Here is a 27,358-nt window from a genome sequence, read left to right as displayed (position 1 = left end):
CATGCATTTACCCTATCTCGTCCCCCTCACATTAAGGAACAATTTAGCATGCCCAATCCACCTAACCCTCTCATTTTTGAACTGTGGGAGGAAACCGGAGCACCTGGAGGAAATCCAGGCAGACACGGGGACATTATTCAAACTCCACACAGACAGTGACCCAAGCCGTGAATTGAACCCGGGTCCCTGGCGCTGTGTGGCAGCAGTACTGACCATTGTTCCTCCGTGCCGCCCTTAATCTTCTAAGCTCCAGCGGAAACAAACCTAATCTCGCCAACCTTTCCTCATAAGACAATTAACCCATTCCTGATATTAGTTTGGTAAACCTCTGAACTGCTTCGAATGTATTTACATCCTTTCTTAAATACAGAAACCAATACTGGATTTCCTCCAGGTGCTCCGGTGCATCCCAGGGTACTGAAAGAAATGTCAGAGGTAATAGCGGATGCATTAGTGGTTATTTATCAAAATTCACTGGACTCTGGGGTAGTCATGATGTGGAGATGCCGGCGTTGGACTGGGGTAAACACAGTAAGAAGTTTAACAACACCAGGTTAAAGTCCAACAGGTTTATTTGGTAGCAAAAGCCACACAAGCTTTCGAGGCTCTGAGCCCCTTCTTCAGGTGAGTGGGAATTCTGTTCACAAACAGAACTTATAAGACACAGACTCAATTTACATGAATAATGGTTGGAATGCGAATACTTACAACTAATCCAGTCTTTAAGAAACAAAACAATGGGAATGGAGAGAGCATCAAGACAGGCTAAAAAGATGTGTATTGTCTCCAGACAAGACAGCCAGTGAAACTCTGCAGGTCCACGCAACTGTGGGAGTTACAAATAGTGTGACATAAATTCTGATTCTAGGATCGCATGATAAAGACTCAGGAGGAAAAAAGCAGAAATATTTATGTGAAATAGTGTGACATAAACCCAATATCCCGGTTGAGCCTCAACCGGGATATTGGGTTTATGTCACACTATTTCACATAAATATTTCTGCTTTTTTCCTCCTGAGTCTTTATCATGCGATCCTAGAATCAGAATTTATGTCACACTATTTGTAACTCCCACAGTTGCGTGGACCTGCAGAGTTTCACTGGCTGTCTTGTCTGGAGACAATACACATCTTTTTAGCCTGTCTTGATGCTCTCTCCACTCCCATTGTTTTGTTTCTTAAAGACTGGATTAGTTGTAAGTATTCGCATTCCAACCATTATTCATGTAAATTGAGTCTGTGTCTTATAAGTTCTGTTTGTGAACAGAATTCCCACTCACCTGAAGAAGGGGCTCAGAGCCTCGAAAGCTTGTGTGGCTTTTGCTACCAAATAAACCTGTTGGACTTTAACCTGGTGTTGTTAAACTTCTTACTCTGGGGTAGTGCCAGCTGATTGGAAAACGGCTACTGTTACACCGCTGTTTAAAAAAGGAAGTAGACAAAAGGCGGGTAACTACAAAGAACAAAGAACAGTACAGCACAGGAAACAGGCCCTTCGGCCCTCCAAGCCTGTGCCGCTCCTTGGTCCAACTAGACCAATCGTTTGTATCCCTCCATTCCCAGGCTGCTCATGTGACTATCCAGGTAAGTCTTAAACGATGTCAGCGTGCCTGCCTCCACCACCCTACTTGGCAGCGCATTCCAGGCCCCCACCACCCTCTGTGTAAAAAACGTCCCTCTGATGTCTGAGTTATACTTCGCCCCTCTCAGCTTGAGCCCGTGACCCCTCGTGATCGTCACCTCCGACCTGGGAAAAAGCTTCCCACTGTTCACCCTATCTATACCCTTCATAATCTTGTACACCTCTATTAGGTCTCCCCTCATTCTCCGTCTTTCCAAGGAGAACAACCCCAGTCTACCCAATCTCTCCTCATAGCTAAGACCCTCCATACCAGGCAACATCCTGGTAAACATTCTCTGCACTCTCTCCAATGCCTCCACGTCCTTCTGGTAGTGCGGTGACCAGAACTGGACGCAGTACTCCAAATGTGGCCTAGCCAGCGTTCTATACAGCTGCATCATCAGACTCCAGCTTTTATACTCTATACCCCGTCCTATAAAGGCAAGCATACCATATGCAAGGCCGGTTAGCTTAACGTCTGTAGTTGGGAAAATGCTGGAATCCATCATTAAAGAAGAAATATCAGGCCATCTGGATAAGAATGGTTCGATCAAGCAGACGCAGCATGGATTCATGAGAGGAAAGTCGTGTTTGATGAACTTACTGGATTTTTATGAAGATGTGACGAGTGCAGTTGACAGAGGGGAACCGGTGGATGTGGTGTTTTTGGATTTCCAAAAGACATTCGATAAGGTGCCTCACAAAAGGTTGCTGCAGAAGATTGGGGCACACGGAGTTGGGGGTAGGGTGTTAGCGTGGATTGGGGATTGGCTATCTAACAGGAAGCAGAGAGTTGGAATAAATGGGTGCTTTTCTGGTTGGCAGATGGTGACTAGTGGCATGCCGCAGGGATCGGTACTGGGGCCTCAACTGTTTACTATTTACATAGATGATCTGGAGGAGGGGACTGAGTGTAGGGTAACAAAGTTTGCTGACGACACGAAGATAAGTGGGAAAGTGAATTGCGTGGAGGAAGCGGAAGGTCTGCAGAGAGATTTGAATAGGCTGAGTGAGTGGGCGAGGATCTGGCAGATGGAGTATAACGTTGGCAAATGCGAGGTTATTCACTTTGGAAGAAATAATAGCAAATTGGATTATTATTTAAATGGAAAAAAATTACAACATGCTACTGTACAAAGGGACCTGGGGGTCCTTGTGCATGAGTTGCAAAAACTCAGTCTGCAAGTACAACAGGTGATCAAGAAGGCAAATGGGATGTTGGCATTTATCGCGAGGGGGATAGAATATAAAAGCAGATAAGTCTTGCTGCATCTGTGCAAGGCATTGGTGAGGCCGCAGCTGGAATACTGTGTGCAGTTTTGGTCCCCTTACTTGCGAAAGGATATATTGGCCTTGGAGGGAGTGCAGAGAAGGTTCACCAGGTTGATACCGGAGATGAGGGGTGTAGATTATGAGGAGAGATTGAGCAGATTAGGTTTGTACTCGTCAGAGTTTAGAAGGCTCAGAGGTGATCTTAGAGAGGTATATAAGATAATGAAGGGGCTGGATAGGGTAGAAGTGGAGAGATTCTTTCCAATTAGAAAGGAAACCAGAACTAGAGGGCACAGCCTCAAAATAAAGGGGGGTCAGTTTAGGACAGAGTTGAGGAGGAACTTCTTATCTCAGAGGGTGGTGAATCTCTGGAATTCTCTGCCCACTGAAGTGGCGGAGGCTACCTCGTTGAATATGTTTAAGTCACGGATAGATGGATTTCTGATCGGTAGGGGAATTAAGGGTTATGGGGAGCAGGCGGGTAAGTGGAACTGATTCACTTCAGATCAGCCATGATCTTATTGAATGGCGGGGCAGGCTCGAGGGGCTAGATGGCCTACTCCTGCTCCTATTTCTTATGTTCTTATGTTAACACCAGGTTAAAGTTGGGGCGTGGATTGGTACTTGGGACTACGATGTTGTGGCCATTACGGAGACGTGGGTAGAACAAGGACAGGAATGGTTGTTGGACGTTCCGGGGTATAGATGTTTCACTAAGTGTAGGGAAGCTGGTAAAAGAGGTGGAGGAGTGGCATTGTTAATCAAGGATAGTTTAACGGCTGCGGAAAGGCACTTCGTGGGGGATCTGCACACTGAGGTAATATGGGCTGAAGTTAGAAATAGGAAAGGAGCGGTCACGTTGCTAGGAGTTTACTATAGGCCCCCAAATAGTAATAGAGATGTGGAGGAAGAAATTGCTAAGCAGATTATGGATATGTGTGGGGGTCACAGGGTAGTTGTCATGGGGGACTTTAACTTTCCAAATATTGATTGGAACCTTTGTAGGTCAAATAGTTTGGATGGGGCAGTTTTTGTGCAGTGTGTGCGGGAGGGTTTCCTGACACAATATGTGGATGGGCCGACTAGAGGTGAGGCCACATTGGATTTGGTACTGGGAAATGAACCGGGCCAAGTGTTAGATTTGGTTGTGGGAGAGCAATTTGGAGATAGTGACCACAATTCGGTGTCTTTTGTTATTGCAATGGAGAGGGATAGGGCCGTACGGCAGGGCAAGGTTTACAATTGGGGGAGGGGTAATTATGATGCGATTAGGCAAGAATTAGGGGGCATAAGTTGGGAACAGAAACTGTCAGAGAAAGGAACTAATGAAAAGTGGAACTTTTTCAAGGAACAAATACTGGATGTCCTTGATAGGTATGTTCCTGTCAGGCAGGGAGGAAATGGCCGAGTGAGGGAACCATGGTTCACAAAAGAGGTGGAATGTCTTGTGAAAAGGAAGAGGGAAGCTTATGTAGGGATGAGGAAACAAGGTTCAGATGGCTCGATTGAGGGTTACAGGTTAGCAAGGAATGAGCTGAAAAAGGGGCTTAGGAGAGCTAGGAGGGGACATGAGAAGTCCTTGGCGGGTCGGATCAAGGATAACCCCAAGGCTTTTCACTCTTATGTGAGGAATAAAAGAATGACCAGGGTGAGGTTAGGGCCGGTCAAGGACAGTAGTGGGAACTTGTGTATGGAGTCAGTAGAGATAGGCGAGGTGATGAATGAATACTTTTCTTCAGTGTTCACCAAGGAGAGGGGCCATGTTTTTGAGGAAGAGAAGGTGTTACAGACTAATAGGCTGGAGGAAATAGATGTTCGGAGGGAGGATGTCTTGGCAGTTTTGAATAAACTGAAGGTCAATAAGTCCCCTGGGCCTGATGAAATGTATCCTAGGATTCTTTGGGAGGCAAGGGATGAGATTGCAGAGCCTTTGGCGTTGATCTTTGGGTCCTCGCTGTCCACGGGGATGGTGCCAGAGGACTGGAGAATGGCGAATGTTGTTCCTCTGTTTAAGAAAGGGAATAGAAATGACCCTGGTAATTATAGACCGGTTAGTCTTACTTCGGTGGTTGGTAAATTGATGGAAAGGGTCCTTAGGGATGGGATTTACGACCATTTAGAAAGATGCGGATTAATCCGAGATAGTCAGCACGGATTCGTGAAGGGCAAGTCGTGCCTCACAAATTTGATAGAATTTTTTGAGGAGGTAACTAAGTGTGTTGATGAAGGTAGGGCAGTTGATGTCATATACATGGATTTTAGTAAGGCGTTTGATAAGGTCCCCCATGGTCGGCTTATGATGAAAGTGAGGAGGTGTGGGATAGAGGGAAAGTTGGCCGATTGGATAGGTAACTGGCTGTCTGACCGAAGACAGAGGGTGGTGGTCGATGGAAAATTTTCGGATTGGAGGCAGGTTGCTAGCGGTGTGCCGCAGGGATCAGTGCTTGGTCCTCTGCTCTTTGTGATTTTTATTAATGACTTAGAGGAGGGGGCTGAAGGGTGGATCAGTAAATTTGCTGATGACACCAAGATTGGTGGAGTAGTGGATGAGGTGGAGGGCTGTTGTAGGCTGCAAAGAGACATAGATAGGATGCAAAGCTGGGCTGAAAAATGGCAAATGGAGTTTAACCCTGATAAATGTGAGGTGATTCATTTTGGTAGGACAAATTTAAATGTGGATTACAGGGTCAAAGGTAGGGTTCTGAAGACTGTGGAGGAACAGAGAGATCTTGGGGTCCATATCCACAGATCTCTAAAGGTTGCCAGTCAAGTGGATAGAGCTGTGAAGAAGGCCTATAGTGTGTTAGCTTTTATTAACAGGGGGTTGGAGTTTAAGAGCCGTGGGGTTATGCTGCAACTGTACAGGACCTTGGTGAGACCACATTTGGAATATTGTGTGCAGTTCTGGTCACCTCACTATAAGAAGTAGTTGGAAGCGCTGGAAAGAGTGCAAGAAGATTTACCATAGGGTGGCACGGTAGCACAGTGGTTAGCACTGCTGCTTCACAGCTCCAGGGACCTCGGATCGATTCCTGGCTTGGGTCACTGTCTGTGTGGAGTTTGCACATTCTCTGCTATTTGTGATATATATAAATGATTTGGAAGAAGGTGTAACTGGTGTAATCAGCAAGTTTGTGGATGACACGAAGATGGCTGGACTTGCGGATAGCGAAGAGCATTGTCGGGCAATACAGCAGGATATAGATAGGCTGGAAAATTGGGCGGAGAGGTGGCAGATGGAGTTTAATCCGGATAAATGCAAAGTGATGCATTTTGGAAGAAATAATGTAGGGAGGAGTTATACAATAAATGGCAGAGTCATCAGGAGTATAGAAACACAGAGGGACCTAGGTGTGCAAGTCCACAAATCCTTGAAGGTGGCAACACAGGTGGAGAAGGTGGTGAAGAAGGCATATGGTATGCTTGCCTTTATAGGACGGGGTATAGAGTATAAAAGCTGGAGTCTGATGATGCAGCTGTATAGAACGCTGGTTAGGCCACATTTGGAGTACTGCGTCCAGTTCTGGTCGCCGCACTACCAGAAGGACGTGGAGGCGTTAGAGAGAGTGCAGAGAAGGTTTACCAGGATGTTGCCTGGTATGGAGGGTCTTAGCTATGAGGAGAGATTGGGTAAACTGGGGTTGTTCTCCTTGGAAAGACGGAGAATGAGGGGAGATCGAATAGAGGTGTACAAGATTATGAAGGGTATAGATCGGGTGAACAGTGGGAAGCTTTTTCCCAGGTCGGAGGTGACGATCACGAGGGGTCACGGGCTCAAGGTGAGAGGGGCGAAGTATAACTCAGATATCAGAGGGACGTTTTTTACCCAGAGGGTGGTGGGGGCCTGGAATGCGCTGCCAAGTAGGGTGGTGGAGGCAGGCACGCTGACATCGTTTAAGACTTACCTGGATAGTCACATGAGCAGCCTGGGAATGGAGGGATACAAACGATTGGTCTCGTTGGACCAAGGAGGCTTGGAGGGCCGAAGGGCCTGTTTCCTGTGCTGTACTGTTCTTTGTTCTTTATTCTCCTCGTGTCTGTGTGGGTTTCCTCCGGGTGCTCCGGTTTCCTCCTAGAGTCCAAAGATGTGCGGGTTAGGTTGATTGGCCATGCTCAAAATTGCCCTTGGTGTCCTGAGATCCGTAGGTTAGAGGGATTAGTGGGTAAATATGTAGGGATATGGGGGTAGGGCCTGGGTGGGATTGTGGTCGGTGCAGACTCGATAGGCTGAGTGGCCTCTTTCTATACTGTAGGGTTTCTATGATTCTATGATACCAGGATGCTGCCTGGTTTGGAGGGTAGGTCTTATGAGGAAAGGTTGAGGGAGCTAGGGCTGTTCTCTCTGGAGCGGAGGAGGTTTATGAAATGATGAAGGGGATAGATAGAGTGAACGTTCAAAGACTATTTCCTCGGGTGGATGGAGCTATTACAAGGGGGCATAACTATAGGGTTCGTGGTGGGAGATACAGGAAGGATATCAGAGGTAGGTTCTTTACGCAGAGAGTGGTTGGGGTGTGGAATGGACTGCCTGCAGTGATAGTGGAGTCAGACACTTTAGGAACATTTAAGCGGTTATTGGATAGGCACATGGAGCACACCAGGATGATAGGGAGTGGGATAGCTTGATCTTGGTTTCAGATAAAGCGCGGCACAACATCGTGGGCCGAAGGGCCTGTTCTGTGCTGTACTGTTCTATGTTCTATCTCATTTCAGGAACACTGCGTCGCCACTTTGGACAGTTCGCCATAAAATGAGTAAACTTTGAATCACCCCACTCAAAGTTTCTCAAGAATTCTGGGATGAATTCACCATTATTGTTGCTCCAATTCTGTCACTGTAAAGCGAGATGGACTTAAGTGATTTCATCTTCCTGCCACCCTCTAACCCACCCATTGTACTAGCATCCTGTGTTCAGTATTTGAATCAGTTCAGAATCTGCCAATTATTGTCACAATTCCTTGTGTCACTGTGGATTGTCCCATTTATTTTAAAGTTATTAGTGTCAAAAGTAGGCTTACATTAACACTGCAATTAAGTTACTGTGAAAATCCTCTTGTTGCCACACTCCGGCGCCTATTCAGGTACACTGAGGGAGAAATTAGCATGGCCAATGCACCCAACCAGCACATCTTTCAGACTCTGGGAGGAAACCCGAGCAGCCAGGGGAAACCCATGCAGGCACAGCGAAAAAGTGCGGACAATGACCCAAGCTGGGAATCGGACCCAGGTCCCTGGCTCTGAGGGCTCCAAGAAGGATGAAGAGAAGAGGGGCGGCACGGTAGCCACAGTGGTTAGCACTGCTGCTTCACAGCTCCAGGGACCTGGGTTCAATTCCCGGCTTGGATCACTGTCTGTGTGGAGTTTGCACATTCTCCTCGTGTCTGCGTGGGTTTCCTCCGGGTGCTCCAGTTTCCCCCCACAGTCCAAAGATGTGCAGGTTAGGTTGATTGGCCATGCTAAAATTGCCCCTTAGTGTCTGAGATGCGTAGGTTAGAGGGGTTAGCGGGTAAATATGTAGGGATATGGGGGTAAGGCCTGGGTGGGATTGTGGTAGGTGCAGACTCGATGGGCCAAATGGCCTCTTTCTGCACTGTCGGGTTTCTATGATCAATGTCTGTTTCCCCAGCAGCAGACATCTGATCCAAGAGGGTCTTTCTCTCTGAGAATGGAACTGGAAGCCTGTCCATATGAAACACCTTGGCACAATCCAGTCATTTAAACACTAGCACCAATCCAAGGATCCCCAATCTTTTATTTAATCTGTTATAATCTGTTACAAATTGATGATATGTCCATAAATCCATGAAGTCCATAACATTCTGAACCGGATAGAACCAGAGCCTATCTTTACAAACTTTTATATTTATTTGCAGAATTACACATTAAAATCTTCGACCGCCGAACCCAACACGTACTATTTTAATTTTTGTCCATTTATAGTGGGCTCAGCTGACTCTCCTGCTTGCAGCCAAACAGTGTTAATATAAATTAGCAGTTTGTAGAAAGACTGATTTTCAATGAGAGGTGAGCAGTGTAGAAGAAATTGAGATGCTCACAAAGAGAAATGTCAATGGATAAGAGGACAATCCGAGGTATGATTTAGTGATCAGTGCTACGTTGCCATAGCAACAGCTTGGACAAGGCAGCTGGTTGAAGTTGTTTCCAAACAGAGGGAAAGTGTTATCAGTCCTCCTCAAGGCCATAGCAACATAGAAGATAGGAACAGGAGGAGGCCATTTGGCCCTTCAAGCCTGCTCCGCCATTCATTACGAACATAGCTGATCATCCAACTCAGTAGCTTAATCCTGCTTTTTCCCCATAACCTTTGATTCCATTCACCTCAAATGCTTTATCTAGCCACCTCTTGAATATATTCAATGTTTTGGCATCAACTACTTCCAGTGGGAATGAATTCCACAGGTTCACCACTCTTTCAGTGAAGAAATGTCTCCTCACCTCTGTCCTAAATGGTCGACCCTGAATCCTCAGACTGTGACCCTTGGTTCTGAACTCTCCCACCATCGGGAATATCCTCCCTGCATCTACTTTGTCTCGCCCTTTAAGCATTTTATAAGTCTCTATGAGATCCTCTCTCATTCGTCTGAACCCCAGCGAAAACAATCCTATCCTAGTCAATCTCTCCTCATATATCTGTCCCGTCATACCCGGAATCAGCCTGGTAAACTTTTGCTGAACTCCCTCGAGAGCAAGAACATCCTTCCTCAGAAAAGGAGACCGAAACTGCACACACTGCTCAAGGTGTGGTCTCATCAAGGCCCTGTATTACTGCAACAACACATCCCTGCTCCTGTACTTGAAACCTCTGGCAATGAAGGCCAACATGCCATTTGCCTTCTTTACTGCCTGCTGCACCTGCATTGAGTCACAGAGTCATAGAGGTTTACAGCATGGAAACAGGCCCTTCGGCTCAATTCGTCCATGCTGTCCTTTTTTTTAACGACGAAGCTAGTCCCAATTGCCCATGTTCGGTCCATATCCCTCGATAGCCATCTTATTCATGTAACTGCCTAAAGGCTTTTTAAAAGTCAAAATTGTACCCACCTCTACAACTACCTCTGTTAGCTTGTTCTAGACACTCACCACCCTGTGTGTGAAAAACCTGCCCCTCTGGACCCTTTTGTATCTCTCCCCTCTCAGCTTAAACCTATGCCGTCTAGTTTTAGACTCCCCTATCTTTGGGAAAAGATATTGACTATCTAGCTGATCTATGCCCCTCATTATTTTATAGACTTCTAGAAGATCACCCTGAAGCCTCCTACATACCAGAGAAAAAAGTCCCAGTCTATCCAGTCTCTCCTTATAACTCAAACCATCAAGTCCTGGTAGCATCCCAGTAAATCTTTTCTGCACTCTTTCTAGTTTCATAATATCCTTTCTATAATAGGGTGACCAGAACTGTACACAGTATTCCAAGTGTGGCCTTACCAATGTCTTGTACAACTTCAACAAGACGTCCCAACTCCTGTATTCAGCGTTCTGACCAATGAAACCAAGCATGCCGAATGCTTTCTTCACCACTCTGTCCACCTGTGACTCCACTTTCAATGAGCTATGAAGGTGTACCCCTTGATCTCTTCGTTCTATAACTCTCTCCAACATCCTACCATTAACTGAATAAGCCCGACACTGGTTCGACCTACAAAATGCATCACCTCGCATTTATCTAAATTAAACACCATCTGCCATTCGTCAGTCTACTGGACAAATTGATGAAGATCCTGTTGCAATCCGAGATAACCTTCTTCACTGTCCACTATGCCACCAATCTCAGTGTCATCTGCAAACTTATAATCATGCCTCCTCAATTCTCATCCAAATCATTAATGTAAATGACAAATAACAGTGGACCCAACATTGATCCCTGAGGCACAACGCTGGTCACAGGCCTCCAGTTTGAAAAATAACCCTCTACAACCACCCTCTGTCATTATGCCAATGCATGCTTACCTTCAGTGACTGGTGCACAAGGACACCCAGGTCCCGCTGCGCACTCCCCTCTCCCAATTTGCAGCCATTCAGGTCGTAATCTGCCTTCTTGTTTTTGCTTCCAAAGTGAATAACCTCACATTTATCCAAATTATACTGCATCTGCCATTGATTAGCCCACTCACCCAACCTGTCCAGATCATTCTGAAGGATCTCAGCATCCTCATCACAGTTCACCCTCCCACCCAACTTGGTATCATCTGCAAACTTTGAGATGTTACATTTTGTTGCCTCATCTAAATCATTAATATGTATTGAGAATAGCTGGGTCCCAGCACTGTTCCCTGTGGCACCTCACTAGTTACTGTTTGCCAATTTGAAAAGCACCCATTAATTCCTACTCTTTGTTTCCTCTCTGCCAACCAGTTTTCTATCCATCTCAATACACTTCTCCCAATCCCATGCACTTTAATCTTGCATGATAATCTCTTAAGCGGGACTTTGTCAAACGCTTTCTGAAAGTCCAGATACACCACATCAACTGGCTCCCCCTTGCCAACTCTACCAGTTACATCTTTAAAGAATTCCAACAGATTTGTCAAGCATGATTTCCCCTTCATAAATCCATGCTGACTCTGTCTGATCCTGCCACTGCTTTCTAAATGCTCTGCTATAAAGTCCTTGATAGTGGATTCGAGAATTTTCCCCACTACCGATTCCCTGTATTCTCTCTACCTCCCTTCTTGAATATTGGAGTGACATTCGCTACCCTCCAATCTGCAGGGACTGTTCCAGAGTCTATAGAATCCTGGAAGATGACCACCAATGCACCCACTATTTCTAGAGCCACTTCCTTAAGTACTCTGGGATGTAGATTATCAGGCCCTAGGGATTTATCTGCCTTCAATACCATCAGTTTTCCCAGCACCATTTCTCTACTAATATTGATATCCATCAGTTTTTCCCTCTCACTAAATCTTGCATTCTCCAACACTTCTGGCAAAGGATTTGTGTCCTCTTTTGTGAAGACAGAACCAAAGTATGTATTCAGTTGCTCGGCCATTTCTTTGTCCCCTATTATACATTCCCCCATTTTTGACTGTAGGGAACCTACATTTGTCTTCACCAACCTCTTTCTCTTCACGTATCTATAGAAACTCTTCATGTAAGTATTTATGTTCCCTGCAAGTCCTGTATTTTTCCTTCTTAATCAATCCCTTGATCCTTCTGTGCTGAATTCTAAACTGCTCCCAATCCTCAGACCTATTATTTTTCTTGGCCAATCTGTATGCTTCTTCCTTAAGTCGGATACTCTCTCTAATTTCCTTTGTAAGCCATGGATTGGCCCTCTTACCCATTTTGCTTTTGTGCCAGACAGGAATAAATGGTTGCTGCAGTTCCCCCATGCGTTCCTTGAATGTTTGCCATTGTCTACCCACTGTCATCCCTTTAAGTAACTCTCCCCAATCTATCAAGGCCAACTGATGCCTCATATCCACATAGTTTCCTTTATTAAGATTAAGTCTCTGCATCAACTGCAGATAAGTCCCCTGGGCCAGATGGGATATATCCTAGGATTCTTTGTGAGGCAAGGGATGAGATTGCTGAGCCTTTGGCTTGGATCTTTGGGTCCTCACTGTCCACGGGAATAGTGCCAGAGGACTGGAGAGTAGCGAATGTTGTTCCTCTATTCAAGAAAGGAAATAGGAATGACCCTGGCAATTATAGGCCGGTTAGTCTTACTTCGGTGGTCGGTAAGTTAATGGAAAAGGTCCTGAGGGATAGGATTTATGACCATTTAGAAAGATGCAGCTTAATCCAGGATAGTCAACACGGATTCGTGAAGGGGAAGTCTTACCTCACAAATTTGATTGAATTCTTTGAGGAGGTAACTAAGTGTGTAGATGAAGGTAGAGCAGTTGATGTCGTATACATGGATTTTAGTAAGGTGTTTGATAAGGTTCCCCATGGTCGGCTCATGAAGAAAGTAAGGAGGTGTGGGATAGAGGGAAATTTGGCCAATTGGATAAGTAACTGGCTATCTCATCGAAGACAGAGGGTGGTGGTGGATGGAAAATTTTCAGACTGGAGACTAGTTACCAGCCGTGTACCACGGGGATCAGTGCTGGGTCCTCTGCTATTTGTGATTTTTATCAATGACTTGGAGGAAGGGGCTAAAGGGTGGGTCAGTAAATTTGCTGATGACACCAAGACTGGTGGAATAGTGGATGAGGTGGAGGGCTATTGTAGGTTGCAAAGAGATATAGATAGGATGCAGAGCTGGGCCGAAAAATGGCAGATGGAGTTTAACCCTGATAAGTGCGAAGTGATTCATTTTGGGAGGACGAATTTAAATGCGGATTACAGGGTCAACGGCAGGGTCCTGAGGAATGTGGAGGAACAGAGAGATCTTGGGGTTTGTACCCACAGATCTCTGAAGGTTGCCACTCAAGTGGATAGAGCCGTGAAGAAGGCTGTAGTGTGTTAGCGCTTATCAACATGGGGTTTGAGTTTAAGAGCCGTGGGGTTATGCTACAACTGTACAGGGCCTTGGTGAGGCCACATTTGGAATATTGCGTGCAGTTCTGGTCACCTCACTATAAGAAGGATGTGGAAGCACTGGAAAGAGTGCAAAGGAAATTTACCAGGATGCTACCTGGTTTGGAGGGTAGGTCTTATGAGGAAAGGTTGAGGGAGCTAGGGCTTTTCTCTTTAGAGCGGAGGAGGATGAGAGGCGACTAAATAGAGGTTTATAAGATGATGAGGGGGATAGATAGAGTGGACGTTCAGAGACTATTTCCTAGGGTGGATGTAGCTGTTACTAGGGGGCATAACTATAAGGTTCATGGAGGGAGATATAGGACGGATGTCCGAGGTAGGTTCTTTACTCAGAGAGTGGTTGGGGTGTGGAATGGGCTGCCTGCTGTGATAGTGGAGTCGGACACTTTAGGAACTTCCAAGCGGTTATTGGATAGGCACATGGAGCACACTAGAATGATAGGGAGTGGGATAGCTTGATCTTGGTTTTGGACAAAGCTCGGCACAACATCGAGGGCCGAAGGGTCTGTACTGTGCTCTACTGTTCTATGTTCTAACTGCTTCACTCTCCATCTTGATAAATTCTATCATATTATGGGCGCTCATCCCCAAGGGGTCTCGTACAACTAGATTGGCAATGACTCCCTTCTCATTACACAGTACCCAGTCTAAGATGGCCTGCTCGCTATTTGATTCCTCCACATATTGGCCAAGAAAACCATCCCATATGCACTCCAGGAATTCCTCCTCTATGGCATTGTGGCTAATTTGATTTGCCCAATCTACGTGCAGATTAAAATCACCCAGGATCACCGATATTCCCTTATCACATGTATCTCTAATTTCATGTTTAATGCCATTCCCAACATCACCACTGCAGTTTGGGGGCCATGATGCTGAAGTAAGCATCCACTATAAAGCAAGGATGACAAGGGGCTTATTCACAAGTGAACGGACATCATGGAGGGAGACGTAGAAACATAGAAAAACTACAGCACAAACAGGCCCTTCGGCCCACAAGTAGAGAAGGGCAAGTGCAAGCTGCCTCACTGGCGGAGTCCACAAGGTCTACAGGGATGGAGATTGGTAAAACCAACCCCTTTGATTTGATTTATTATTTTCACATGTATTAGTATACAGTGAAAAGTATTGTTTCTTGCACGCTATACAGACAAAGCATACTGTTCATCGACAGTTAATGGGCTTGGTGGGGAGGTCAGTACAGGAATAGCAGGGGTCATTTGGAAATGCTGCAGATGGAAGATTCAGATATTGCCAAGAGACACATGAAAGAAGCTATCAGCTTCTCAGGGAGAATCAAGCCTGGGAAGGCAGCAGGTGAGTAGTAATGCTGAGTTCTCTTTTATTCTTGATTCTATTGTGGTGCTTTAAGCGCCCAGTTAATATTGGTTCCAACGTGTGGGTATTGAGTGCTCATTTGTGCTGAAATCCTTGTGAGCTGAGTATTCTTGTGTAGAATTTAGGTGCATCAAGTATGAACCATCCAGAGTGTCAGAGGGTCATTTCAGCTTCCTTTAAATGACATGGACCATCTCCCATCTCATTTCATTCATTCATGAGTTTTTATTTCTTTTCTCAATGTAGCATCTGATGCTGCCCCATTTCGGAATGAAGCAGTTCGAGCGTGGTTGGATTCCTTGTCCAGAGGTAGTTTTGTTTCTCTAAAGAAAGCCTGGACATGAAGCTACTTGTCTTCTGCTCCTGTCGCAACTCTTGGAGCAAAATGTCAGTGTGGAATGGCTGGGAGAGGGAGAGATGAGGGAGAGAGTGAGGGAGCAGGAAAAGAGAATGAGGGGATTGTTGAGATTTGGGGTGAGGTCAGTGACTCCTGCAGACAGTGTATCAAGTTGGGAAAATGCTGCTTTGAGAGGGAGGTCCTGCCTCACTAATCTGGTGGAGTTTTTGAAGAAGTGACTAGAATGGTTGACGAGGGAAGGGCCGTGGATGTTGTCTATATGGACTTTAGCAAAGCGTTTGACAAAGTCCCTCATGGTAGGTTGGTGCAAAAGGTTGGATCTCATGGGATAAAGGGGGAGGTGGCTAGATGGCTGGAGAACTGGCTTGGTCACAGAAGACAGAGGGTGGTAGTGGAAGGGTCTTTTTCCGGCTGGATGCCTGTGACTAGTAGTGTTCCGCAGGGCTCTGTATTGGGACCTCTGCTGTTTGTGATTTATATAAACGATCTGGAAGAAGGTGTAACTGGGGTGATCAATAAGTTTGCGGACGACACGAAAATGGCTGGACTTGCAGATAGTGAAGAACATTGTCAGAGGCTACAGAAGGATATAGATAGGCTGGAAATTTGGGCAAAGAAATGGCAGATGGAGTTCAATCCAGATAAATGCGAAGTGATGCATTTTGGTAGAACTAACGTAGGGGGGAGCTATACGATAAATGGCAGAACCATAAAGGGTGGAGATACGCAGAGGAACCTGGGTGTGCAAGTCCACAGATCCTTGAAGGTGACATCACAGGTGGAGAAGGTAGTGAATAAGGCATATGGCATGCTTGCCTTTCTAGGACGGGGCATAGAGTATAAAAGTTGGGGTCTGATGTTGCAGTTGTACAGAATGTTGGTTGGGCCGCATTTGGAATACTGTGCCCAGTTCTGGTCGCCACACTACCAGAAGGACATGGAGGCTTTAGAGAGAGTGCAGAGGAGGTTTACCAGAATGTTGCCTGGTATGGAAGGGCTTAGTTATGAGGAGAGATTAGGTAAACTGGGGTTGTTCTCACTGGAAAGACGGAGGATGAGGGGTGACCTAATAGAGGTGTATAAAATTATGAAAGGCATAGATAGGGTGAATGGTGGGAAGCTTTTCCCCAGGTCGGTGGTGACGTTCACGAGGGGTCATAGGTTCAAGGTGAGGAGGGGGAGGTTTAACACGGATATCAGAAGGACGTATTTTACACAGAGGGTGGTGGGGGCCTGGAATGCGCCGCCGGGCAAGGTGGTGGAGGCGGACACACTGGGAACGTTTAAGACTTATCCAGATAGCCACATGAACGGAGTGTGAATGGAGGGATACAAAAGAATGGTCTAGTTTGGACCAAGGAGCGGCACGGGCTTGGAGGGCCAAAGGGCCTGTTCCTGTGCTGTATTGTTCTTTGTTCTTTGCTTGTATTGCTCACCACAACTTCAGTTTGAGTTTCAGCTCGGTAAATATGTGAACATGTTTTGCTCTGCTTACCGACCTTCATGCAAGGAAACATCAAGAGGAGGTCACTCCACTCTCAGGAACTGCAGTGAGGGGTGTGAATGTCGGACTGAGAGGCAGTCAACTTTAGACAGACAGAAAAAAGAGAGAGAGAGATGTGGGATGGTGCGTCAGTGAGAGACGGAGAGAGCGAGAGACAGCGAGAGAGACGGAGTAAGACAGGAAGAGTGATAGTAACGTCAGGGAGGCAGGGAGAGCGAGCGTGAGAAACGGGGAGAGCGAGTGAGAAAGATGGGGTAAGTGAGAAGAATGTCAGATAGGTGGGGAGAGTGAGTGTGAGAGAGGCAGAGAGCGCGAGTGTGAGATATGCGGGGAGAGCAATCGGGTGTGAGAGCGAGAGCCATGGAGAGCAAGTGTGAAAGAGGCGTGTAAGAGGCGGGGAGAGCGAGCAACTGTGAGAGAGTTGGGAGAGCGAGTGTGAGAGAGGCGGGCAGAGCGACGGTGAGAGAGAGGCAGGCAGAGTGAGCGTGTGCAAGAGGCAGGGAGAGCGAGCGTGAGAGAGAGGCGGCGATAGCGAGGGTGAGAGAGAGGCAGGGATAGCGAAGGTGAGAGAGAGGCGGGGAGAGCGAGGGTGAGGGAGAGGCGGGGAGAGCGAGTGTGAAAGAGAGGCAGGGAGAGCGAGGGTGAGAGAGAGGGGATGAGGGGAGACTTAATAGAGGTGTATAAAATTATGAAAGGCATAGATAGGGTGAACGGTGGGAAGCTTTTCCCCAGGTCGGTGGTGACGTTCACAAGGGGTCAAAGGTTCAAGGTGAAGGGGGGGAGGTTTAACACAGATATCAGACGGACATATTTTACACAGAGGGTGGTGGGGGCCTGGAATGCGCTGCCAGGCAAGGTGGTGGAGGCGGACACACTGGGAACGTTTAAGACTTATCTAGACAGCCATATGAACGGAGTGGGAATGGAGGGATACAAAAGAATGGTCTAGTTTGGACCAGGGAGCGGCGCGGGCTTGGAGGGCCGAAGGGCCTGTTCCTGTGCTGTATTGTTCTTTGTTCTAGTCCAAGAGGCGGGGAGAGCGAGGGTGAGAGAGAGGCGGGGAGAGCGAGTGTGAGAGAGAGGCAGGGAGAGCGAGTGTGAGAGAGAGGCAGGGAGAGCGAGTGTGAGAGAGAGGCAGGAAGAGCGAGCGTGAGCGAGAGGCAGGGAGAGCGAGCGTGAGAGAGAGGCGGGGATAGCGAGGGTGAGAGAGAGGCAGGGATAGCGAGGGTGAGAGAGAGGCAGGGATAGCGAGTGTGAGAGAGAGGCGGGGAGAGCGAGGGTGGGGGAGAGCGAGGGTGAGGGAGAGGCGGGGAGAGCGAGGGTGAGAGAGAGTCGGGGAGAACGAGGGTGAGGGAGAGGCGGGGAGAGCGAGTGTGGGAGAGAGGCAGGGAGAATGAGGGTGAGGGAGAGGCGGGGAGAGCGAGGGTGAGAGAGAGTCGGGGAGAGAGAGGGTGAGGGAGAGGCGGGGAGAGCGAGTGTGGGAGAGAGGCAGGGAGAACGAGCGTGAGCGAGAGGCAGGGAGAGCGAGCGTGAGAGAAAGGCGGGGAGAGCGAGTGTGGGAGAGAGGCGGGGCGAGTAAGAGAGAGGCGGGGATAGCGAGGGTGAGAGAGAGGCAGGGGGATAGGCAGGGATAGCGAGGGTGAGAGAGAGGCAGGGAGGGTGAGGGAGAGGCGGGGAGAGCGAGTGTGTGAGAGAGGCGGGGAGAGCGAGGGTGAGAGAGAGGCGGGGCGAGTGAGTGTGTGAGAGAGGCAGGGATAGCGAGGGTGAGAGAGAGGCGAGGGAACGAGCGTGAGACAGAGGCGGGAAGAGTGAGGGTGAGAGAGGCGGGGAGAACAGGTGTGAGAGAGAGGCGGGCACAGCGAGTGTGAGAGAGAGGCGGGCAGAGCGAGTGTGGGAGAGAGGCGGGCAGTGCGAGTGTGAGAGAGAGACGGGGAGAGCGAGTGTCAGAGAGAGGCGGAGCGAGCGAGTGTGAGAGAGAGGCGGGCAGAGCGAGTGTGAGAGAGAGGCGGGCAGTGCGAGTGTGAGAGAGAGGCGGCGAGAGCGAGTGTGAGAGAGAGGCGGGGAGAGCGAGTGTGAGAGAGAGGCGTGGAGAGCGAGAATGAGAGAGAGGCGGGGAGAGTGAGTGTGAGAGAGAGGTGGGGCGAGCGAGTGTGAGAGACAGGCGGGCGAGCGAGTGTGAGGGAGAGGCGGGGAGTGCGAGTGTGAGAGAGGCGGGCAGTGCGAGTGTGAGAGAGGCGGGGAGAGTGAGTGTGAGAGAGACGGGGCGAGCGAGTGTGAGAGAGAGGCGGGGAGAGTGAGTGTGAAAGAGTGGCGGGGCGAGTGTGAGAGAGAGGCGGGCAGAGTGAGTGAGAGGCGGGGCAAGCGAGTGTGAGAGAAATGCGGGGTGAGCGAGTGTGAGAGAGAGGCGGGGCGAGCGAGTGTGAGGGAAATGTGGGGTGAGTGAGTGTGAGAGAGAGGCGGGGAGAGTGAGTGTGAGAGAGAGGCGGGGCAAGCGAGTGTGAGAGACAGGCAAGGCGAGCAAGTGTGAGAGAGAGGCGGGGTGAGTGAGTGTAAGAGAGGGGCGGGGCGAGCGAATGTGAGAGGCGGGGAGAGCGAGAGTGAGAGAGGGGCGGGGTGAGCGAGTGTGAGAGAGGCGGGGCGAGCGAGTGTGAGAGAGGGGCGGGGAGAGCGAGTGTAAGAGAGAGGCGTGGAGAGCGAGAATGAGAGAGAGGCGTGGAGAGCGAGTATGAGAGAGAGGCGCGGAGAGCGAAAATGAGAGAGAGGCGGGGCGAGAGAGAGAGGCGGGGAGAGGGAGTGTGAGAGAGAGGCGGGGGGAGCGAGTGTGAGAGAGAGGCGGGCAGAGTGAGAGAGAGGCGGGGGGAGTGAGTGTGAGAAAGAGGCAGGGGGAGCGAGTGTGAGAGAGGCGGGCAGAGCGAGTGTGAGACAGGAGTGAGTGAGAGAGAGAGGCGGGAAGAGTGAGTGAGAGAGGCAGGAAGAGTGAGTGTGAGAGAGGCGGGGAGAGGGAGTGTGAGAGAGGCGGGGAGAGCGAGTGTGAGAGTGAGAGAGGCGGGAAGAGTGAGAGTGAGAGAGGTGGGGCGAGCGAGTGTGAGAGAGGCGGGGCGAGCGAGTGAGAGAGAGGCGGGGCGAGCGAGTGAGAGAGAGGCGGGGAGAGCGAGTGTGAGAGAGGCGGGCAGAGTGAGAGAGAGGCGGGGAGAGTGAGAGTGAAAGAGAGGTGGGGAGAGCGAGTGTGAGAGAGAGGCAGGGAGAGCGAGTGTGAGAGAGAGGCGGGGAGAGCGAGTGTGAGAGAGAGGCGGGAATAGCGAGTGTGAGAGAGAGGTGGGCAGAGCGAGTGTGGGAGAGAGGCGGGGAGAGCGAGTGTGAGAGAGGCGGGCAGAGCGAGTGTGAGAGAGGAGTGAGAGTGAGTGAGAGAGAGGCGGGGAGAGCAAGTGTGAGAGAGAGGCGGGGAGATCGAGTGAGAGAGAGGAGGTGAGAGTGAGAGAGAGGCGGGGAGAGCGAGGGTGAGAGAGAGGCGGGGAGATCGAGTGAGAGAGAGAGGCGGGGAGAGCGAGAGTGAGAGAGAGGCGGGGAGAGCGAGCGTGAGACAGAGGCGGGAAGAGTGAGGATGAGATGAATGGGAAGAGCGAGTGTGAGAGAGAGAAGTGGGGAGAGCGAGCATGAGAAAGGCGGGAGAGCGAGTGAGAGAGAGGCGGCGCGAGCAAGTGTGAGAGAGAGGCGGCGAGAGCGAGTGTGAGAGAGAGGCGGGGAGAGCGAGTGTGAGAGAGAGGCGTGGAGAGCGAGAATGAGAGAGAGGCGGGGAGAGTGAGTGTGAGAGAGAGGTGGGGCGAGCGAGTGTGAGAGACAGGCGGGCGAGCGAGTGTGAGGGAGAGGCGGGGAGTGCGAGTGTGAGAGAGAGGCGGGCAGTGCGAGTGTGAGACGGGCGGGGAGAGTGAGTGTGAGAGAGACGGGGCGAGCGAGTGTGAGAGAGAGGCGGGGAGAGTGAGTGTGAAAGAGTGGCGGGGCGAGTGTGAGAGAGAGGCGGGCAGAGTGAGTGAGAGGCGGGGCAAGCGAGTGTGAGAGAAATGCGGGGTGAGCGAGTGTGAGAGAGAGGCGGGGCGAGCGAGTGTGAGGGAGAGGCGGGCAATGCGAGTGTGAGAGAGTCGGGCAGTGCGAGTGTGAGAGAGGCGGGGAGAGTGAGTGTGAGAGAGAGGCGGGGCGAGCGAGTGTGAGAGAGTGGCGGGCAGAGTGAGTGAGAGAGGCGGGGCAAGCGAGTGAGAGAGAAATGGGGGGTGAGAGAGAGGCGGGGCGAGCGAGTGTGAGAGAGAGGCGGGCAGAGTGAGTGTGAGAGAGAGGCGGGGAGAGCGAGTGTGAGTGAGAGGCGGGGAGAGCGAGTGTGAGAGAGAGGCGGGCAGAGTGAGTGAGAGAGGCGGGGCAAGTGAGTGTGAGAGAAATGGGGGGTGAGCGAGTGTGAGAGAGAGGCGGGCAGAGTGAGTGTGAGAGAGTGGCGGGGCAACTGAGTATGAGAGTGGCGTGGCGAGTGAGTGTGAGAGAGTGGCGGGGAGTGTGAGAGAGACGCGGGGCGAGCGAGTGTGAGAGAGAGGCGGGCAGAGCGAGTGTGAGAGAGAGGCGGGCAATGCGAGTGTGAGAGAGAGGCGGGGAGAATGAGTGTGAGAGAGAGGCGGGGCGAGCGAATGTGAGAGAGTGGCGGGGAAAGCGAGTGTGAGAGAGAGGCAGGGCGAGTGATTGTGAGGGAGAGGCAGGGACAGCGAGAGTGAGAGAGAGGCGGGCAGTGTGAGTGTGAGAGAGAGGCGGGCAGAATGAGTGTGAGAGAGAGGCGGGGAGAGCGAGTGTGAGAGAGAGGTGGGCAGAGTGAGTGTGAAAGAGGGCTGGGGCGAGCGAGTGTGAGAGACAGGCGGGCGAGCGAGTGTGAGACAGGCGGGGAGAGCGAGTGTGAGGGAGAGTCGGGCAGTGCGAGTGTGTCGGGCAGTGCGAGTGTGAGAGAGAGGCGGGGAGAGTGAGTGTGAGAGAGAGGCGGGGCGAGCGAGTGTGTGAGAGTGGCGGGCAGAGTGAGTGAGAGAGGCGGGGCGAGCGAGTGTGAGAGAGAGGCGGGCAGAGCGAGTGTGAGAGAGAGGCGGGGAGAGCGAGTGTGAGAGAGAGGCGGGGAGAGCGAGTGTGAGAGAGAGGCGGGCAGAGCGAGTGAGAGAGAGGTGGGGCGAGCAAGTGTGAGAGAGAGGTGGGGCGAGCGAGTGTGAGAGAGAGGCGGGGAGAGCAAGTGTGAGAGGCGGGGAGAGCGGGTGTGAGAGAGAGGCGGGGAGAGCGAGTGTGAGAGAGAGGCGGGGAGAGCAAGTGTGAGAGAGAGGTGGGGCGAGCGAGTGTGAGAGAGAGGCGGGGAGAGCAAGTGTGAGAGAGGCGGGGAGAGCGAGTGTGAGAGAGAGGCGGGGAGAGCAAGTGTGAGAGAGGCGGGGAGAGCGAGTGTGAGAGAGGCGGGGAGAGCGAGTGTGAGAGAGAGGCGGGGAGAGCGAGTGTGTGAGAGAGGCGGGGCGAGCGAGTGTGAAAGGGAGGCGGGGCGAGCGAGTGTGAGAGAGAGGCGGGGCGAGCGAGTGTGAGAGAGGCGGGGCGAGAGAGTGTGAGAGAGGCGGGGCGAGAGAGTGTGGGAAGAGCAATTGTGAGACAGAGGTGGAGAGAGCGAGCATGAGAGAGAGAGGCGGGGCGAGCGAGTGTGAGAGGAAGGCGGGGTGAGCGAGTGTGAGAGAGAGGCGGGGAGAGCGAGTGTGAGAGAGGCGGGGCGAGTGGGAGAGAGGCGGGGAGAGCAAGTGTGAGAGAGGGGCGGGCAGAGCGACTGAGAGAGGTGGGGTGAGTGAGAGAGAGGCGGGGCGAGTGAGTGTGTGCGAGAGGCGGGGCGAGTGAGAGAGAGGCGGGGAGAGCAAGTGTGAGAGGGGCGGGCAGAGCGACAGAGAGGCGGGGTGAGTGAGTGTGAGAGAGAGGTGGGGCGAGCGAGTTTGAGAGAGGGGCGGGGCGAGCGAGTGTGAGAGAGGCGGGGAGAGCGAGTGTAAGAGGGAGGCGGGGCGAGCGATTGTGAGAGACAGGCGGGCGAGCGAGTGTGAGACAGGCGGTGAGAGCGAGTGTGAGGGAGAGGCGGGGAGTGCGAGTGTGAGAGAGAGTCGGGCAGTGCGAGTGTGAGAGAGAGTCGGGCAGTGCGAGTGTGAGAGAGAGGCGGGGAGAGTGAGCGTGAGAGAGAGGCGGGGCGAGCGAGTGTGAGAGAGTGGCGGGCAGAGTGAGTGAGAGAGGCGGGGCAAGCGAGTGTGAGAGAAATGGGGGGTGAGCGAGTGTGAGAGAGAGGCGGGGCGAGCGAGTGTGAGAGAGAGGCGGGCAGAGCGAGTGTGAGAGAGAGGCGGGGAGAGCGAGTGTGAGAGAGAGGCGGCAGTGCGAGTGTGAGAAGAGGCGGGGCGAGCGCGTGTGAGAGAGAGGCGGGCAGAGTGAGTGAGAGAGGCGGGGCAAGCGAGTGTGAGAGAAGTGGGGGGTGAGCGAGTGTGAGAGAGAGGCGGGCAGAGTGAGTGTGAGAGAGTGGCGGGGCAACTGAGTGTGAGAGTGGCGGGGCGAGTGAGTGTGAGAGAGTGGCGGGGAGAGCGAGTGTGAGAGAGAGGCGGGGAGTGTGAGAGAGAGGCGGGGAGTGTGAGAGACGCGGGGCGAGCGAGTGTGAGGGAGAGGCGGGCAGAGCGAGTGTGAGAGAGAGGCGGGCAATGCGAGTGTGAGAGAGAGGCGGGGAGAATGAGTGTGAGAGAGAGGCGGGGCGAGCGAATGTGAGAGAGTGGCGGGGAAAGCGAGTGTGAGAGAGAGGCAGGGCGAGTGATTGTGAGGGAGAGGCAGGGAGAGCGAGAGTGAGAGAGAGGCGGGCAGTGTGAGTGTGAGAGAGAGGCGGGCAGAATGAGTGTGAGAGAGAGGCGGGGAGAGCGAGTGTGACAGAGAGGCCTGGAGAGCGAGTGTGAGAGAGAGGTGGGCAGAGCGAGTGTGAGAGAGAGACGGGGAGAGTGAGTGTCAGAGAGAGGCGGAGCGAGCGAGTGTGAGAGAGAGGCGGGCAGTGTGAGTGTGAGAGAGAGGTGGGCAGAATGAGTGTGAGAGAGAGGCGGGGAGAGCGAGTGTGACAGAGAGGCCTGGAGAGCGAGTGTGAGAGAGAGGTGGGCAGAGCGAGTGTGAGAGAGAGACGGAGAGAGTGAGTGTCAGAGAGAGGCGGAGCGAGCGAGTGTGAGAGAGAGGCGGGGAGAGCGAGTGTGAGAGAGAGGCGGGCAGTGCGAGTGTGAGAAGAGGCGGGGCGAGCGAGTGTGAGAGAGAGGCGGGCAGAGTGAGTGAGAGAGGCGGGGCAAGCGAGTGTGAGAGAAATGCAGGGTGAGCGAGTGTGAGAGAGAGGCGGTGCGAGCGAGTGTGAGAGAAAGGCGGGCAGAGAGTGTGAGAGAGCGGCGGGGAGAGCGAGTATGAGAGAGAGGCGGGGAGAGCGAGTGTGAGAGAGGCGGGCAGAGTGAGTGTGAGAGAGTGGCGGGGCGAGTGAGAGAGAGGCGGGGCGAGTGAGTGTGAGAGAGTGGCGGGGAGAGTGAGTGTGAGAGAGGGGCGGGGTGAGCTAATGTGAGAGAGAGGCGGGGAGAGCGAGTGTGAGAGAGAGGCGGGGAGTGTGAGAGAGAGGCGGGGAGTGTGAGAGGGAGGCGGGGAGTGTGAGAGAGAGGCGGGGAGTGTGAGAGAGAGTCGGGGAGTGTGAGAGAGAGTCGGGGAGTGTGAGAGAGAGGCGGGGAGTGTGAGAGAGAGGCGGGGAGTGTGAGAGAGAGGCGGGGAGTGTGGGAGAGTGAGTGTGAGAGAGTGGCGGGGAGAGCGAGTGTGAGAGAGAGGCGGGGAGAGCGTGTGTGAGAGAGAGGCAGGGCGAGCGAGTGTGAGAGAGAGGCGGGGCGAGCGAGTGTGAGAGAGGGGCGGGGCGAGCGAATGTGAGAGAAAGGCGGGGAAAGCGAGTGTGAGAGAGAGGTGGGGAGAGTGAGTGTGAGGGAGAGGCAGGGAGACCGAGTGTGAGAGAGAGGCGGACAGTGCGCGTGTGAGAGAGAGGCGGGGAGAATGAGTGTGAGAGACAGGCGGGGCGAGCGAGTGTGAGAGAGAGGCGGGGAGAGCGAGTGTGAGAGAGAGGCGGGCAGAGCGAGTGTGAGAGAGAGGCGGGCAGAGCGAGTGTCAGAGAGAGGTGGGGCGAGCGAGTGTGAGAGTAAGGCGGAGCGAGCGAGTGTGAGCGAGGGGCGGCGTGAGCGAGTGTGAGAAAGAGGTGGGCAGAGCGAGTGTGACAGGGAGGCGGGGCGAGCGAGTGTGAGAGAGAGGCGGGGCGAGCGAGTGTGAGAGAGAGGTGGGCAGAGTGAGTGTGAGAGAGAGGCGGGCAGAGTGAGTGTGAGAGAGAGGTGGGGCGAGCGAGTGTGAGAGAGAGGCGGGGCGAGCGAGTGTGAGAGAGTGGCGGGGCGAGTGAGAGAGAGGCGGGGCGAGTGAGTGTGAGAGAGTGGCGGGGAGAGTGAGTGTGAGAGAGGGGCGGGGTGAGCTAATGTGAGAGAGAGGCGGGGAGAGCGAGTGTGAGAGAGAGGCGGGGAGTGTGAGAGAGAGGCGGGGAGTGTGAGAGAGAGGCGGGGAGTGTGAGAGAGAGGCGGGGAGTGTGAGAGAGAGGCGGGGAGTGTGAGAGAGAGTCGGGGAGTGTGAGAGAGAGGCGGGGAGTGTGAGAGAGAGGCGGGGAGCGTGAGAGAGAGGCGGGGAGTGTGGGAGAGTGAGTGTGAGAGAGTGGCGGGGAGAGCGAGTGTGAGAGAGAGGCGGGGAGAGCGAGTGTGAGAGAGAGGCAGGGCGAGCGAGTGTGAGAGAGAGGCGGGGCGAGCGAGTGTGAGAGAGGGGCGGGGCGAGCGAATGTGAGAGAAAGGCGGGGAAAGCGAGTGTGAGAGAGAGGTGGGGAGAGTGAGTGTGAGGGAGAGGCAGGGAGACCGAGTGTGAGAGAGAGGCGGACAGTGCGCGTGTGAGAGAGAGGCGGGGAGAATGAGTGTGAGAGACAGGCGGGGCGAGCGAGTGTGAGAGAGAGGCGGGGAGAGCGAGTGTGAGAGAGAGGCGGGGAGAGCGAGTGTGAGAGAGAGGCGGGCAGAGCGAGTGTGAGAGAGAGGCGGGCAGAGCGAGTGTCAGAGAGAGGTGGGGCGAGCGAGTGTGAGAGTAAGGCGGAGCGAGCGAGTGTGAGCGAGGGGCGGCGTGAGCGAGTGTGAGAAAGAGGTGGGCAGAGTGAGTGTGAAAGAGAGGTGGGGCGAGCGAGTGTGAGAGAGAGGCGGGGAGAGCGAGTGTGAGAGAGAGGCAGGCAGAGTGAGTGTGAGAGAGGTGGGGCGAGCGAGTGTGAGAGGAAGGCGGATTGAGCGATTGTGAGAGAGGCGGGGCGAGTGGGAGAGAGGCGGGGAGAGCGAGTGTGAGAGAGGGGCGGGCAGAGCGAGTCTGAGAGAGGCGGGGTGAGAGAGAGAGGTGGGGCGAGCGAGTGTGAGAGACAGGCGGGGAGAGCGAGTGTGAGGGAGAGGCGGGGAGAGCGGGTGTGAGAGAGAGGCGGGGAGAGCGAGTGTGAGAGGGAGGCGGGGCGAGCGAGTGTGAGAGAGAGACGGGGCGAGCGAGTGTGAGAGAGAGGTGGGCAGAGTGAGTGTGAGAGAGAGGCGGGCAGAGTGAGTGTGAGAGAGAGGTGGGGCGAGCGAGTGTGAGAGAGAGGCGGGGCGAGCGAGTGTGAGGGAGAGGCGGGCAGAGCGAGTGTGAGAGAGAGGCGGGCAATGCGAGTGTGAGAGAGAGGCGGGGCGAGCGAGTGTGAGAGAGGCGGGCAGAGTGAGTGTGAGAGAGAGGCGGGCAGAGTAAGTGTGAGAGAGAGGCGGGGAGAGTGAGTGTGAGAGAGACGCGGGGAGAGTGAGTGTGAGAGAGAGGTGGGGCGAGCGAGTGTGAGAGACAGGCGGGCGAGCGAGTGTGAGGGAGAGGCGGGGAGAGTGAGTGTGAGAGAGGCGGGGAGAGTGAGTGTGAGAGAGACGGGGCGAGCGAGTGTGAGAGAGAGGCGGGCAGAGTGAGTGAGAGGCGGGGCAAGCGAGTGTGAGAGAAATGCGGGGTGAGCGAGTGTGAGAGAGGCGGGGCGAGCGAGTGTGAGGGAGAGGCGGGCAGAGCGAGTGTGAGAGAGAGGCGGGGCGAGCGAGTGTGAGAGAGGCGGGCAGAGTGAGTGTGAGAGAGAGGCAGGGAGAGCGAGTGTGAGAGAGACGCGGGGAGAGTGAGTGTGAGAGAGAGGTGGGGCGAGCGAGTTTGAGAGAGAGGCGGGCAGAGTGAGTGAGAGGCGGGGCAAGCGAGTGTGAGAGAAATGCGGGGTGAGCGAGTGTGAGAGAGGCGGGCAGAGAGTGTGAGAGAGGCGGGCAGAGAGTGTGAGAGAGCGGCGGGGCGAGTGAGTGTGAGAGAGTGGCGGGGAGAGTGAGTGTGAGAGGGGGCGGGGCGAGCGAATGTGAGAGAGGCGGGGAGAGTGAGTGTGAGAGAGAGGCGGGGAGTGTGAGAGAGACGCGGTGAGAGTGAGTGTGAGGGAGAGGCGGGGAGAGCGAGTGTGAGAGAGAGGCGGGGCGAGCGAGTGTGAGAGAGAGGCGGGGCGAGCGAATGTGAGAGAGAGGCGGGGAAAGCGAGTGTGAGAGAGAGGCGGGGAGAGCGAGTGTCAGAGAGAGGCGGAGCGAGCGATTGTGAGAGAGAGGCGGGGAAAGCGAGTGTGAGAGAGAGGCGGGGAAAGCGAGTGTGAGAGAGAG

The 27,358-nt window shown here is 52.8% G+C and overlaps 1 protein-coding gene across 1 annotated transcript in view; it reads left to right on the top strand.

Moving 5' to 3' along the window:
- LOC144486703 (F-actin-monooxygenase MICAL3-like) overlaps positions 1-27,358 on the top strand; it is a gene marked incomplete at its 5' end in the record, with an annotated part of 256,125 nt that overhangs the window by 32,738 nt on the left and 196,029 nt on the right. Inside the window, one exon of the mRNA XM_078204702.1 lies at positions 14,983-15,045. Within this exon, the coding sequence (XP_078060828.1) occupies positions 14,983-15,045 (63 nt within the window). The remainder of the gene's footprint in view (positions 1-14,982; positions 15,046-27,358) is intronic.

This window comes from Mustelus asterias, unplaced genomic scaffold, assembly GCF_964213995.1.
Source record: "Mustelus asterias unplaced genomic scaffold, sMusAst1.hap1.1 HAP1_SCAFFOLD_431, whole genome shotgun sequence".
NCBI lineage: Eukaryota > Metazoa > Chordata > Chondrichthyes > Carcharhiniformes > Triakidae > Mustelus > Mustelus asterias.
The sequence above is the reverse complement of the archived record's forward strand: the minus strand, read 5'-3'. Positions and strand labels throughout refer to the sequence as shown.